The 15,066-nt window shown below is 44.4% G+C and overlaps 1 protein-coding gene across 3 annotated transcripts in view; it reads left to right on the forward strand.

The window, feature by feature from the left end:
• Positions 1 to 15,066, forward strand: part of Cpne4 (copine 4) — a 482,133-nt gene that overhangs the window by 307,083 nt on the left and 159,984 nt on the right. For all 3 annotated transcript variants that reach the window (XM_048417340.3, XM_048417341.3, XM_085689654.2), the window contains exon 3: positions 8,659 to 8,838. In XM_048417340.3, the coding sequence (XP_048273297.1) occupies positions 8,659 to 8,838 (180 nt within the window). The remainder of the gene's footprint in view (positions 1 to 8,658; positions 8,839 to 15,066) is intronic.

Below are 15,066 nucleotides of genomic sequence, written 5' to 3' on the forward strand. Positions count from 1 at the left end.
GGAGTCAAGCTGGGGGAAAGGCTTGGCAGGTAAAATGCTTGCTGCCCAAGCGGATGGACCTAACATCAGACTTCATAGCTCCCAGGTCAGAAGCTTGGTGAGTAGTAAACACCTGTGTGGAGAAAGTGAGGAGCCAGGATGATCCCAAAGACTTGCTAGTCAACGGGTCAGATTGTCATGAGACATCCTGATGTCAACCTGTGACTTCACACACATTCACAAGGGTGAGTACACCTGCACATACATGGACACACACACACACACACACACACACACACACACACTTAAGAACTTGTGTAAAATACATCAGGAGGAGGAAGAAGAATGAGAAAGCTTAAGACCCAAAACCCAAAAGGGTCCTGACGGATATCCAGCAGCCACACTGAGAAGATTTCTAAGAAACATTTACCCAGCTGGAGTTTAACAGGACAGGATAGTTGTTCCTATCTCAGAAAGCATATGGAATACTGATCTATCAAAATGGCCTTTTTCTGAAAGAGTTGTGGGGAGACGATACCTGAATAGGTTGATCTTGTCCAGGGGTGGAGTCATGCCTCAGGAAAGAGCTCCGAGGGAGATTCTAGCTACATTCCATCACTTAATATTTGGGTCAATTGCACAGTTAGCCTTTCCGTCCTCGTGTGTAAAACATAAGACACATATGATATCATAAAACATGTGATGTTGGGATAGCCATGTGGAAAGAGATATGTGAAGAGGTTAGCCTAACTGTGGAATATACTAAGTTGCTCTGCAGATGTGTTTTGTGACCCCTATTGAACTTGGCTGTGGCCCAGGGTACTGCTGCTGAAGAGAGGTGACCATGGGAATTACAGCTAGAGGTTCCCAAATCTTAAAAGCCAATAAAATTTAGGAGCCACCAGCCACAGTTTTACCTCTTTTGACATTCGCAGGACTTTTATGGAATGTTTGATCCCTAGGAAACTAAATACTCATGGGTGGATAGCAAAACATAAAGTATCATAGAACTGATCAGTGTTCGGTGGGAGGGGATGTCAGTGAAGGGTCCCTGTTGAGCTGTGCAGGTGACATTGAAGGCATTGTCGGCAGGTGTTTTGGTGCACTGGAATGGCAATACTGAGAAGCTTCTCTCCCTGTGACATGGCACACAGGGGAGGAGGGGAGGTATTGTTATTCTTGAAACTGCCAAAGTGGTGTGGTGGGAGACAGGGTCATTGCCAGATTTGCTACACAAAGAAAGGAGAGAGCAAGCAAAATCCACTAGCAAAGACTATTTCCCTAACTTCTAAAGATATTGGATTGTCTTGGTGTAAAAAGAGTGGTGCCCACAGTAGGTCACACACACAGAGTCGGTCTGGTCCATATTCTTCTTCCTCTTTGGAGCTGAGTCAACATAGCCGATAATAAGTTGCTGGTTCTGAAACTTAAATACACGTTAGAGTCACCTAGGTAGATTTATGAACTGCTGGTGCCTACATTTCAGCCCTAGGGAATCTTAATTTAATTGGTCTGGAAATCCCCCAAGTGGCTTTAAGATTCAGCAAGGCTTGAGAATGACTGCCCTATATTGAAACCATCTGGGAATCCCCAGCCTCATTATGTGAATGCATGCATATCATACAGGCTTTCATTAAGCCACGGAGAGATAGAGCTGACACAGGCTAGAACGGTGCTGTCCACCCACGAGTATTTAAATCTAAAATAATTACATTCAGGTAAAATATAAAAATCAGTTCCTATGTCCCACTAGCCCCATTTGAAGTTTAGTAAGACGCATGTGGCTAGTTGCCGCCATTTGGGCTATATGGAACATCATGCAAAGTTCTATCAAGCAACTCTAAGACAGTGGCAGGACCTGCAATAGGGCTTGGAAGAGTAATCGGGAAACTTGAGCCTCACCAGCTGAGCATCTGTGAGAGGGAAAAGTGCGCTGTGGAGGACGGAGGCACTCAGCACATGATGGCGTATTTGAGGCTGCATGTATATGCCAGCCCATTGCACGATTGAATGTTCCAAGTTCACAGAGCCGGTAGCCTACAGGAATGGTAATAGATGGAGTGGACATTGCTGACACTGTAGGCGTCTCCAAAGGCACCAGCCAAGTGGCACTTATGGAACTACCTTTTGGACCACACGTCCAAGCAAGGTGGTGCAATTCTGCTGGCTGTTTTGAACAATATCAAAGCCCCAGGGTGTGTCCATTGTGACAGCGACATCCAGCTGTGGGTTCAACAGCAGGTTGATTCCAGGGCCCTGAAACAGAACACCTCTAGCACCAGAGGTTCTAATATCGAGAGATGATCAAATGTACGGCAGAGGACAGGAAGGGAGGGAGGGCTCAGTGAACTGCCAGTGGGAGAAAGCCCCTCCCCAGCCTGCTCAGCCTGCCCTACAGGGCTGGGAGGTTTTACCACAGGGCAGATGAAGAGTGCCAGTTTGGAGAGGAATCTCTGAGAGGCACCTGGCTGGATGTTTCTAGAAAGAAGGGTGCAGTCATTTTCCAGGATTGCTTTAAGTAAGTGCCATTAGGTGGGTGGCTTAAAGAAGACACGAATTCTTGCAGGTACTGGGCGACAGCTGAGGTCCAGGGACAGAGCAGTGTATTTTTCTGCCGGCCCAGCCATCTGTTTTAGTATCAGGACTTTATGTGGTTTAATATACCCTCTTGGAAGTTAATGTGGTTTGAAAAACTGCCTGTAATAGCTCCTTCTTTTCTAGTGCCTAAGCTTATCCGTTCTTCATTCTGAGAAAATTAGTTTCTCTCTATGCACCCTGAACAAATATGGAAAAAAGAATACTTAGAGAATATCAGTCTGAAGAAATATCTAGTTTTGAGCTTGCCCTGGGGCCCTGGTCAAGTCCTCTGGTTTGTGATGTCATTCTTCACCAGGGTCTATTGGGAACAAAGTTCTGTATTCTCCTAGAAACTCCAGAGCATTATTGACTGGCCTCAGGGGCAGGTGCCCACCTTTCCCTCTTCCTCACTCCACCAGTGAATTTTTAAATCTGCATTTATTTATTAGGGACCACACATGTCCCAGTGTGCACACAGAGGTCAAAGGACGACCTGCAAGCGTCTGTTCTCTCCTTCTCCCATGTAGGTCCTTGGACTAGAACTCAGGTCCTGAAGCTGGTGGGAGGGTATTTATGAAGAAAAGCTTTAGGTTTGCAAGACCAATGATTAACATGAACAAGGCTAAACATGCCAGCTCCAGAGCTCAACTTCTTGGGTAAAAAGTAAAAAACAACTTTTTACTTGTAAGCTATGTCTAAACAGGAACGTTTGGCTCTCTTTCTCCTGCTGAGTATATAATCTTGTTATCATAAGGATGAGTAGCCAAGCAACTGCTTGCCAGAGATTTCAATGGCTACTTCCAAGGTGGGCATTCAGATGACAAATCACTTATGAAAAGATTTCAAGCATCATTGGTTTAGGGAAAATGCAAATTAAACCCACAACGAAAGCACTGCCTACCTACTCAAACTTGAAAAGTTAAATACACCTCTTCCACTCCTAGGCATGTATCTACAAGATAAACAACATGTCCATGCAAAGGTTTGCACATAAAGAGACTTGCAGGTTTATGTGTAATAATCAAAAACTGGAAACCCTCCAAACGACCAATAGTGGAATTGTGGAACCCATGAAAAGGGGTGCATGCTTGTGGAGGTGCACCTATATGAGGATACACATGCTCGCAAAGACCAGAAGACAGCATTGTACATTGTTCCCCAGGAGCCATCCACCTTATTTTTGAGACAGGATATCTGATTGGACCAAAGATTGTCCATTAGGCTAGGCTGGCCAACAAACCCAAGGAGCTGCCTGTTTCCTCCTTCCCCATGGCATTAGGGTTGTAAATACATGCTACCACACCCATTATCCATGCAGGTTCTCAGTAGCAAATTCAGCTCCTGATTACATGTGAGAATTTTCCAAATGAGCTATTTCCAACTCCCAGATGAACAAGCCATATGACAACAATAGACAAAACTCAAAATAAATATGCTGGCTGAAAGATAAAAAGATAAGTGGTATGGACATATTAATATGCCTGTTATATAGTGTTTGTGTCATGGTACAGGGGTTACAAACAATCTCTACAGACAGAAAGCAAATGCCAGTTTCCTGAGGATGAGGTAGAGAGCTGAGAGGAGGTTATAATGAGAACGCTTGGAGAGATGGGGATACATTCATGGCCTTGACCATGGTTATAGTTTTACAAATGCAAGCATATATAAGAACATTGAATTGCACACTTTAAAAAAAGAGTGCAATTGGGACACTCTTGGGGCTGGAGAGCTGACTCAGTAGTCAAGAGTATTTTTCACTCTTGTTAGGGACCTGGGTTTGGTTCCCAGTATTCACAACCACCTGCAACACCAGTTCTAAGCCTGGGATCATGCACCCTCTGCTGGCTTCCCTGGGCACTGCATGCATATGGTCTACATGCATATACTTGAGCACGCACAGAGAATGAACTTTATAAAAATGTTGACTATTCTTAGTGGCAATTATGCTTTAGTAACACTGGCATGTTACTTAGTCTCCATGGTATAGCAAACCTCTGAAAAACCTCTGAAAAAAATAGTTATTGGAAAGTCACTGTATTACAAACCATTTGAGATGAAATGTTTTCAAAGAGCATCATTAGCTGTGATTATTTGAGGCTGGGTTCTCTTCCCATCTCTCCATAACCTAGCCATACTTACTTATCCACAAGGGACATGCATAGACATGATATAAGGGCCAGGTGATGCAGCCAGTCAGCAGGCTGAGTTCAAGAGCCTACATTATCATCTAGCACCTTGCACATATGTCCAGGAATCGTCTCAGGTGGAAAAGAGTATAATGCTATCATGCATGGGTGCTGCAAAAACCCAAGTGAGCACATGGATGTGCATGGGAGCTGGAGAGGTGGATCAGTGGGTAAAGGCACCTGCAGCCAAGTTCAGTTCCCCAGATCCACAGGACAGGAGGAGAGAACCGACTACTATGAAGTATCCTCCGATCTCGGCAGAAGTGCCCTCATATGTAGACACACACACACAAACAAATAAATACAATAAATTATTTAAATGGCTTTGAGCATGTCCTGAGAATTCCAAGGCACTATGGGTATAGCATTCGTGATGATGGTGGAAGAGAGAAGCTGGATAAGCACTGATGTCCTTGCAAACTGCGTGACAGAGAGCAAGCATGATTAAACCACACTTTAACAACAATAAGAACCTCACCTCACGGAGGGACAGCTTGTTTCTCAAAGACTGACCAAGTCCACAGCACAACTGCCTAGGACATTCAGAGAGCGGTGGCACACACCTTCAAGCCCGGCCCACAGGAGCTGCTGTTCTGCCTGGAGAGCTTTTAAGACTCTGCCCTGCTGGGTCCCACCCTCTACTCATCCAAACAGAGTCAGGGGTTGTGGTTTTAAGGAATGATCCCTCATGGGAGCTCGCAGTATCTGTTAGTAAGGATCTTTAGAGACACTTGCCTTGAACGTGACATCCCTCATGGAGGAGCATGCGCTGCTCGAGACTATTGCCCTGGGAACACTGTCTTCAGCCCACGGAAGGGTGATGCATCTCTCGTAATGCCTGGGGGTGCAGAAAACTTTAAACCTTCCTGAGCTTTCTCCTCACCACCTTCCCTCTGCATCTGAGCACTCTGCTCCTGGCTGCAGATTATTATTACAGATCATAATCTACACAAGTACATACATATTACTTATTTCTTCCCATTTCTCATTTCCATGGGATAGGGTTGCATAATGGTGACTAACCTTGGATAGCCTATCTGAGATGTGTAGCTTAATGCCAATATGAACCATATTTTAATGTGTAAATTACACTTGAAAGTTTAAAAAAATGACCCATTTATATCAACTGAAGTATCTAACACAAGTAACAAAAACCAGAGTCTCCATTTCCTGTCTCTCATCATTTGAGCCTATCCAAGATATTCTTTGTTCAATCACAATGGGAGAATATATTCTTTTCTCTGCCCTGAAGAGCCGGATCTACCTGTAACCAATTTCTCTATCAAAAGATACCAAATGAATACACTTAACTCTCATTTTGTGATTCATTACTTTATGCATTTGGACAAGATATTAAAAATAAAACAGGTTTCTCAGGGCCAATTGGAGCCATTCCATGAGAGATAGAGAGTATTCTTCCCAGAATATGCCTGTTCTCATTGCCCCACCTCTACTTCCTGTCTGGTTGTCCCACCTATACTTCCTGCCTGGCTACTGACCAAACAGAATTTATTTAACAAAATACAGAATTGTCCCACACCAGCTGTCAGCTGTTCTGATATCTTTTTCCAAATGGAGAATAGAAAACAATTCGTTATCCACTGGAGATGGATGGGGAAACACACTGAGTGAAGGAAAAGAGCTCTCTCCATATCACCCTTAACTGGTGATCCGCAAGCTTGTATTCTGATGTCAGAACAAGAAAAAACATCAGTCAAAAAATATGACAGTAAATTCTTATACAGGTTCAGTCAGTGGAAGGATCAACTCTGCCCCCAAAATGAGTTTATATGTGTGTGTAAGTGTGTATGTACGTATATATGTGTGTATACATATATGTACACATGTATGTGTGTATGTGTTTATGTATGAGTGTAAAATTCATCTAAAATAGGAGCTGAATAATGGGGTGTCAGAAGAGTTAAATAACTACCAATCTGAGCAACAACTTATAAATCCTAAGCACAGTGGCCCTAAGACAGGGCTTCTGATGCACACATAGTAACACGACAAGGGCTAGGCCTTCACTTTCCTCGAAACCTGGAGTGTTCACCCATCTATGCGTGACAGGTGCCCCTCATCCTTATGTTCCCTCACACAGAATCCAGCATGAGAAGGCAGGTGGCCAGGGCCAGGGTCAAGGTGTTGAGTGTTGTGAGGGACAGATAGAGCGAGACTGTCTTAGTGAAGCAACACTGGCATGGATGACAGGGTTGAGGCCTTTTTCCTCTGAAAGGTTGCTATTTCCCTTACCTATGGGAAAGCAGGGAAGTGGTGGTCTAATTTGTGCTAAGAACCAGCACTTGAGAGGCAGTCAGCAGACGAGTCTACTTGAGAGCTGGCACGCTGTAGGAGCAGGGGGCTCCTGTTGATTTGTGGAGCATGAAGAACCACTCTCTCTCATTGGAAACTGCTGAAAGATTTTTTTTTTTCGGGTTTCCGAGAACATTAATGGCTTTGTGTGACAAATGCAAAAGAGAAGAAACATAGTGGCTCAGATCTGGGCAGGAAACAGAGCAGAACCAGAGAGAGCCCAGCCCGTGAAGCTGAGCCCCTAGAGAGTTAAACTCTTCCGGGGCAAGAGCAAAGAACTAACCTAGGCAGATAAGACATTAGGAGTATCACAGCAAAATGCCATGACCACCTTTGATCTGACTGGGCAAGAGGTGGGAACAAAAGGCCAGATGTGACATTGCATGCCTGTAACCCCAGCACTCAGGGAGAAACCGAGGCAAGAGAATTAACATACATTCCAGGGCTGCCTAGATACACAGTTATTCCCAGCCATCCTACACAGAAAGACCTTGTCTTTCTCTCAAAATTAAAAGTAGGTGCTGAGGAGATGACTTAATGGAAGCCCCGCGTTCAGTTGCTAGCACCTACATCAGGCTATTAACTACTCCAGGAGAGATAGTACTGCCCTCTAGAGTCTGCAAGCATGGCCCTCACATAGTATACACACATGCGCACAAAGACGCATATACACATATTAAAATAATAATTTTTAAAATCTTAAAAACAAACAGTAGCAAAGCCTGAGATGGAGAGGGCAAGAAAGGATGCGGGCTGGTGTCACCAGGACCCAGCACAAGCTCTCTGGATGGATGGAGGGGAAGAGACTCCAACAACATCTGTATGTGTGTGGGCGGGCAGGAATCTCTCTGTTCCCCCACTCTCTCATCGCCTGCCCAGCCCTCTTTCTACAGGCCCCTCCCAGAAGAACCCAGGAAACTCTTGTATTGAGGTCCACCTCTTTAGATTTGGATCTGGGAGGAGGGGCCAGACAGGAGACAGGAAGAAGGACAGCTCATGGCGTGTTGGAACAGTAAATGCTTCTCATACTTTTCTCCTCTAGTTGCCCATTAGCTGACGAGAAAACGAAGGACTAGGGATTGTAGTGAATGGGTGAATGCCCACCTAATGGTGAGCCTATATGATAACAAAGGCAGCTTGATCTTCATTCTCACGGCCTTCCTCTTTGTTGCTCTGGGAATCTTGAGATAGACAACCGCTCTTAGAGGAGACTTGGCTGAAATGAGACAGCTAACCTATCATTTGCCAGCACTGTGCTCAGCAGACATCACTAATTGATCACAGATGTCTTTCTGACTGAGCCCAGATGTTCTCTCAGGCTCTCCTGCACTAATGAGGATCTCATTCTGTTCCATCATCCAGTCCCTATAACATGATTGAAATCTCCAAACACGGAACCTTAGACTGTCTTGTCTAGGAAAATTGTCTGCACCAACACTTATTTTATTCTCTGGAGTAGCTGATAGAGTTTCAGTTTGCCAGCCCTAATGACTCTCCAGAGGGTATTTATAGTTTGGAACACAGGAATGTGTCACAAGATCAATCTGTTTGAAGGTTAATAACAAAATCCTAATCCCTGTGGGTTTTCTCTTTCTTCTTTCAGGTGGACAGGACAGAGGTGATCCGTACCTGCATAAACCCGGTGTACTCCAAACTGTTTACAGTGGACTTTTACTTTGAAGAGGTTCAGCGTCTCCGGTTTGAAGTCCATGACATCAGCAGCAACCACAATGGGCTGAAGGAGGCTGACTTCCTGGGTGGCATGGAGTGCACACTTGGCCAGGTAGGCAGGAGATGTCGCCTGTTCTCTCCCATCTGCAGGCCTTCCTCCCCACACCTGATCTTTGCTCTTTCCTTCCTTTAGTTCTCCTTCTTTCTTTTTTTAAACTATTGCATTTTCCAACATTTTCTGGCTACTGTCCGATTTATTATATTTACCAGAGGATGATCATACAAATATGTGACATTACTTATTTTGCAAAGTTAATTATCTTCCTTTCTGAATGTCCTCATTGTGTTGGTCATTTATACAACAACTGTATATTGGGCACAATTCTCTACTCTTGGATCTGTTAGTAATATCCTATTCCTTTACAGATTTCCTATCTCCCAACTGAACTGTTTGACTCACACAGGTCCTTCATTCAAATTTATTCCAAGTCTCTAGAGACAAAAAAATAAAATGACCCAAGAAAGGGACTAAATATAGATACTTTAATTTAATCCCAGTGGGAATGTGAAGTAAATATCATCATTAGATTCCTTTGATCAAACAAAAATCTGACTCTGACTGATTATGTGACCAGGTAGTGGTTCTCAACCTGTGGGTCACGACCCCTTTGGAATTGCTTGCCACATATTTACATTATGACTCATAACTAACAAAATTATAGTTTTGAAATAGCAACAAAATAATTTTATGGTTGGGGGTCACCACAACATGAAGAACTGTGTTAAACGGCTGCAACATTAGCAAGGTTGAGAACCACTGTGCTAAGGGCTCATCCTTCTAAATGGCAAAGCCAGTGCTGGCCCCAAGCTCACCACCTTGCTTCCTGGAGCATTCCTTTGTATCTCCCTCCTTCCGCTGTACCCAGAGTATAGCAGAGAGTTTGTAAGAAATGACTCGGTGGAGGGAAATGAAATAGACTCAATTTAACCTCAAAATGCCAAGACTTAACTTTTATTGCTCTAAGAGATTAGTTAGTCCTCAAACCCTGTGGCTTGATACTGGAGGGTGCAAGAGAATGAGTCAGCTAGCAGAGTCTGAGAACTGAGTTTTTGCTTGTTTGGTTGCTTGTGTTTGTTTGTTTGTTTGTTTGTTTTTAGTGGTTAGAAAGGGATGGGGAGAGCCTGGATTCCCCTAGCTTTTCTGCATCAAGCGTGGTTTTTTGGTTGTTGTAATTGTTTGTTTGCTTGCTTGCTTCTGCAATTGCAGAGTGGGGCATAAGTCAGGTTGTCTGATTTTGTGACCTCAGGGCCCCAGTGTGTACGATGGTGGTTGGCTGCTTTCTAGAATTTCATGATGGCAGGCTGCTTGAAGCCTGAGGTCTGTTTATTGACCATAGTTTTGGGGTCTTCGGGTTTCCTTTAGTGCCGAGTGGAATCAAGGTGCAAAACCTGTTCTTAGCCCCCCAAATAAAATGAGCAATGTAGCGAGAGAAAGTGTGATCCATGTGCACAAACCTGTCAATTTGTGCCGCACTTCCCCAGTTTGTGGGCCTTCACAGTGAAAGGGAGAAAGAGATTCTGTGGGACCAAACTCTGTGGGAAAACAAAAACATGGTTCAGGGCTGGCAAAGGAAGGAGGGAGACTTCCCCAGTAAAGAAGCTGTGTAAACAAGTCATGATGGTCACGTGAATGTGTCAGGGGCATGGAGTAAGAGGAGCCTGGTGTCACTGAACCAAGCCAGAATCCTACTTTGTGTGAACTATTAAAGATTACACCTGAGAGCTCTTTGCAGTTGGGGCTTCTGGCCAAGGCTGTGTGCTACACTGAAATTTAGAGCGGCTGTTTTCCATAAAGAGAGATTTGGAAATTATGTCTAATGCCCCAGAAAACCTGCATTCACTTCCTGTCTCAGGAGAAGGAACCTGGGAGGTCTGCCTAGGAGGCAAGCTTGTGTGTGTGTGTGTGTGTGTGTGTGTGTGTGTGTGTGTGTGTGTATACATAAATTCAGTCTGTTGAATCTCTCTAAAGTTGCCCATACATATAATGTTAAAGACTGTGTCTGTGTGTTAATTTTAACTGAAGAACTCATGAATTTAAGAGGGAATAAGGAGATACCAGAAGAGTAGGAGGAGCAATGGAATGATACAAAATAAATCTTAAAAAAAAAACAAAGACGATACAATATGACCTCTTTTTTAGATGTTAGTAAACCATGTCAAGATTCCCCTTCAGACACTGGGCTTCTTTACATGGGGAAAAGTTGTATTTACCACAGGAAATAATTATAGCACTACGTCAAAATCACATGGATAAAATGTCTTCTTTTCATTCAACTTTTGATAATTCCACCTTTGAAAATGACCCTGAATTTACATCTTCGTTCCTCATGAGGTTCATCTTTTTTTAAAAGCCCCTAAGTCTGTGGCTCAGTTTTATGCCAGCCATTGTAGTAGATGCCAACAATATAAACGCAAGGGAGTGAAGACAGCATCCCTGCCCTCAGCAGGTCAAGTCTAGTTAGGGTAAAGGTGGGAAGCAAAGAGTTAAACAATAGAAATATAACCATTACAAGAAATTATAGAGTATAAGCCTGGGCACTGGGAGGCTTTAGGCGTGTGTCGTGGGAGTGGAGTGGAGAGGGGATGGGCTGGGGTGGGATGGGGTGGAATAGGTGTGGGTGGGGGTAGGGAAGGCATCCCAGGGAAACTGGCATTGATGCTGAGATGGTGAAGAGAAAGCACATTCCCCACAGATGGAAAGACTCAGGGAGGCGCTGGCCATATGGCAGAGAGCACCTTTGTTTGATACTGCCTAAATGCTAGCTCTGAATTAAGAAATGAAAAGAGTTGACACACACACCATAATGGTCTAAAGATGTGATCTGGTGAAAGAAAAGCAACTGTTGGAGGTGTATGGTCAAGCCAGCTGCCACAGTGCATAACAGGACTGAATTTTATTAGGAACATTCTGGAAGCCCATGCATAGCAAACATCAGAGTATGTTTCCTAGGGATGAAAACAATTGGACCTCTATACAATCTGGCTGAAAACACTCTGGGCAACCATTGGTTAAGGTCTGCTCCTAGGTTGGGAACATTGGGCTCCCAGCATTCCTAGCTGGCTGCCTGGGTAGCAAAGGAGGCTTTAAGGATTGGCAGAAACTTCAAGCAAAGAAATTCAGGGGCTGGTGGTCAGAAGGCAGGAATGTGTGCTCATTTCCTGGGCCTGGTGACTGAAGCAGGATGCTGATAGGCTTGTTCTTTGTTTCTTATTATAGCTTGCCTAGTCAATGCTCAGTTGCCCGTTCTCTTAGCAGTCAAACCTTGATCATTTTGGGATCATTATTTTTTGCCATGGGAGTATATAGAAAATAGCTCTATCCCTAACCTAGCAGGGAATCATGCCTAAGCTCAGCCACAGATCTCACCCCTCCACTTACCAGAGTTTGACGCAAAACTATGACTGTGACCAGCACTAACTAGTGAATTCTGAGAGCATCATTTGAAAGCTTCTCATGTAGAGACACACATAAAGACCATTTCCCTTTTTCCTGATGTTCTGGGAACACTGTAGTGTCTTGCAGCTAGAATAGGGATATGTATAACTCCACAGTGGGCAGAAGCTAAAAATAGCCATGGAGGCACAGGCTTGACATACTGCCCCTAAGCCTAGCCACGGAGGCACAGGCTTGACCTGATGCCCCTGAAGCCTAGCCACAGAGGCACAGGCTTGACCTGATGCCCCTGAATCCAACTTCAGATGATATGGTTGCCTCTGCATTGATAAGCACCTCATTCTGTTGGCCGTGTGATTGGCAGGATTGGTTTTCCCCACACATATGCATTCAGCACTGCTGGCTTCAGTCAACTGAAGCATCCCATTTTTTTTATGGCTAGAGTGATTGGTTTGGGGAGGCAATATAACATTTATTCATTTATTCATTCATTCAAAAAGCATTTACCAGGTTCCTCAGATATGCCTAATACCATGCTTGGTGCTTGACATCCAAAGACGAAGAAGACAGGGACCCTACACCCAGAGAAGCTATAATTGGCTGGTGGCATTGACCTGTAGATAAACAGCGCATGTGGTTAAATGCTGCAATGGTAATGTATTCCAGGAGTGGTAGGATGAAGACTTCCCTGACCAAAGGGCATCAATGAGAACTCGCAGGAAAGATGACTCTGAACTTGAAACTTGAAGTTAATAGCAGTTCAAACGGGACTTTCCAAACAAAATGACCAGACCATGCAAAGACACAATGGGACAGGGTGTCAGGACAAAGGCAAAGAGATCTGAAGAGACCTAGCTGGGTGATCAAGTGAGGATGGGAAGAGGATAAAGATGCTGATGTGAGAGGAAGAGCCAGGGCAAGCAGCTTTATGCATTCTTTTGTTTGTTTGTTTGTTTTTCTAAAACTGAAAGAGCTTAGATTCAATGCATCTGGTTCCCTTGGTAACCAGGGAAAGGACCAGATTGGATGCATGCATTAGAAAGAGCACTTTGGCATGCTCACTCACAAAGTATGCGCAGGAGCAGAGAGATGTGGAGGCAGGGAAAGCACTTAGGAGATTAGTGTAGTAACAAAGGAGCAAGGGGGACCACAGTGAAGGAGAGCCGGTGAGGAGACCCAGCGGAGAGTCTGCAATTGGCAAGCCAGGAAGACTATGTGAAGTAGGGTGTGTCTGCCAGGTGACTAGAGGGTGGGGAAGGAGCATGATACCTACCTGTAATTAAACTCAGGACATTTGTGCAAAAAACAGAGGAGTTGCTAGCGCCCACTGCCCACGTGAGTCTGGAATAGATGCTGCAGCTTCAGGAAAATCCTCCTGAAAAATGATGGTGGGTAGCATGGAAGAAGCCACTAGTGAGCCTCTATATTCACATATATGTGCACACATACTGATGCATGCATACACACAGTCACACTTATGTACACATGATTGTGAGCACCTGCACACATAAACATCCACCTATGGACATACAAGATCACACATGATTACCTACACATTTAGTGAGCCAATGTTTATAAAATGCTGGGCAGATTCCCTGGCATAGAGGAAAGTACTTGGGGTGTTGTTAGAAGTGGTGTGAAAGCCATTTTTCATGTAGTGAAGATCTAGGGATGGATGAGAAGGATTAGCATTGTCGGGGGAAGGAAGAGCTATAAAGGATAGGTTCCCACACCCGGGCAGTCACCAGTTTTAAATGTATAATTTCACCTAGATTGTGACCTCCTTCAGTCCAAGGATTCAAGGCACACACTGAATCATGTGACTGGATTTCCTAGCATTTATTCTTCCAGGAATAAATTATGTAAATAATTGTTTTAAAATAGAATGTTGAAATAATCTGGGCAGGTATTTCAACGCTTATCTTGCTATAGCTAAGGCCCACCAGCAGAGATGAAGTGAATTCACCAAGACCACACAGGAAGTCACATGTGGAGAGCCTGTCCCCTCAAGGCTTCCACGGGTCCTTGAGGTGGTTGCTGAGTTTGCTAATTGTCTATTCTGCCACGAACAGTCTGACTTTTGGTTTAATGACGAAAAGCTGCAGCCCTCAGCAAGCTAGAAACTGGCATTGACTATGTAGTTGGGTCCTAGCACAGCAAGTGACTCCGAGTAAAAATGCCAAGTGAAGCCAAGGGAGGTTCATGTCCTCAGAGAGGGCTGCAGACAGAACTGTACCTTCTCAGCAGATGGGAGACGGGGGCGAGCCATGAGGACAGAGTGATCAGAGAGCTCCGCTTTCCTTCTGGAGGGCCTGGAGACCGTCCTGCCCCAAGCTAGACACAAGGCTAAGCCATCTTCTACTCCACCCTACAAGGGGTTCCCAGAAAAGACAGGATCCCTCGCCACACGGAAGGGCAAGCTGCCCCTTCTGCTGACTCTCTTTTCCTCTTTCATTGCTTGTTCGCTCATTCACTCATCCTTCTGCATCCATCTTTGTCACTCACCGAAGACAGTGGTCTTAAATAAAAAAAGTGATGTCCCCAAGCTGCTGGGCTAAGGAGCTGCTGTGCCTCACTTCACTCACTATCCCAGCACCCAGCAGAACGAGACACTGCCCACTACTGTTATTGTCATTAAAAAGTTGAGAAACATAAGACCAAGTAACAAAGGTGCATTGTCTAGCATCATGTGGCTTTTTATGGTTCTTTCCAATTCTTCTAGTCGCTAGTTCATGACTAACCAGTATAAATGAAAAAGTAGTATTAGTGCAAAGCCAAGTCGGAGTTGACCTTGGTAGTGTTTGGTGGAACACTTTTTTTTCCAGTAAAATTTGCTTTATCAGTTTATACAAAGGGAACTTAAATAACCTATAAACACTTTCGCAA

The sequence above is a fragment of the Myodes glareolus genome, chromosome 4, assembly GCF_982192425.1.
Source record: "Myodes glareolus chromosome 4, mMyoGla1.1, whole genome shotgun sequence".
NCBI classification, from domain to species: domain Eukaryota; kingdom Metazoa; phylum Chordata; class Mammalia; order Rodentia; family Cricetidae; genus Myodes; species Myodes glareolus.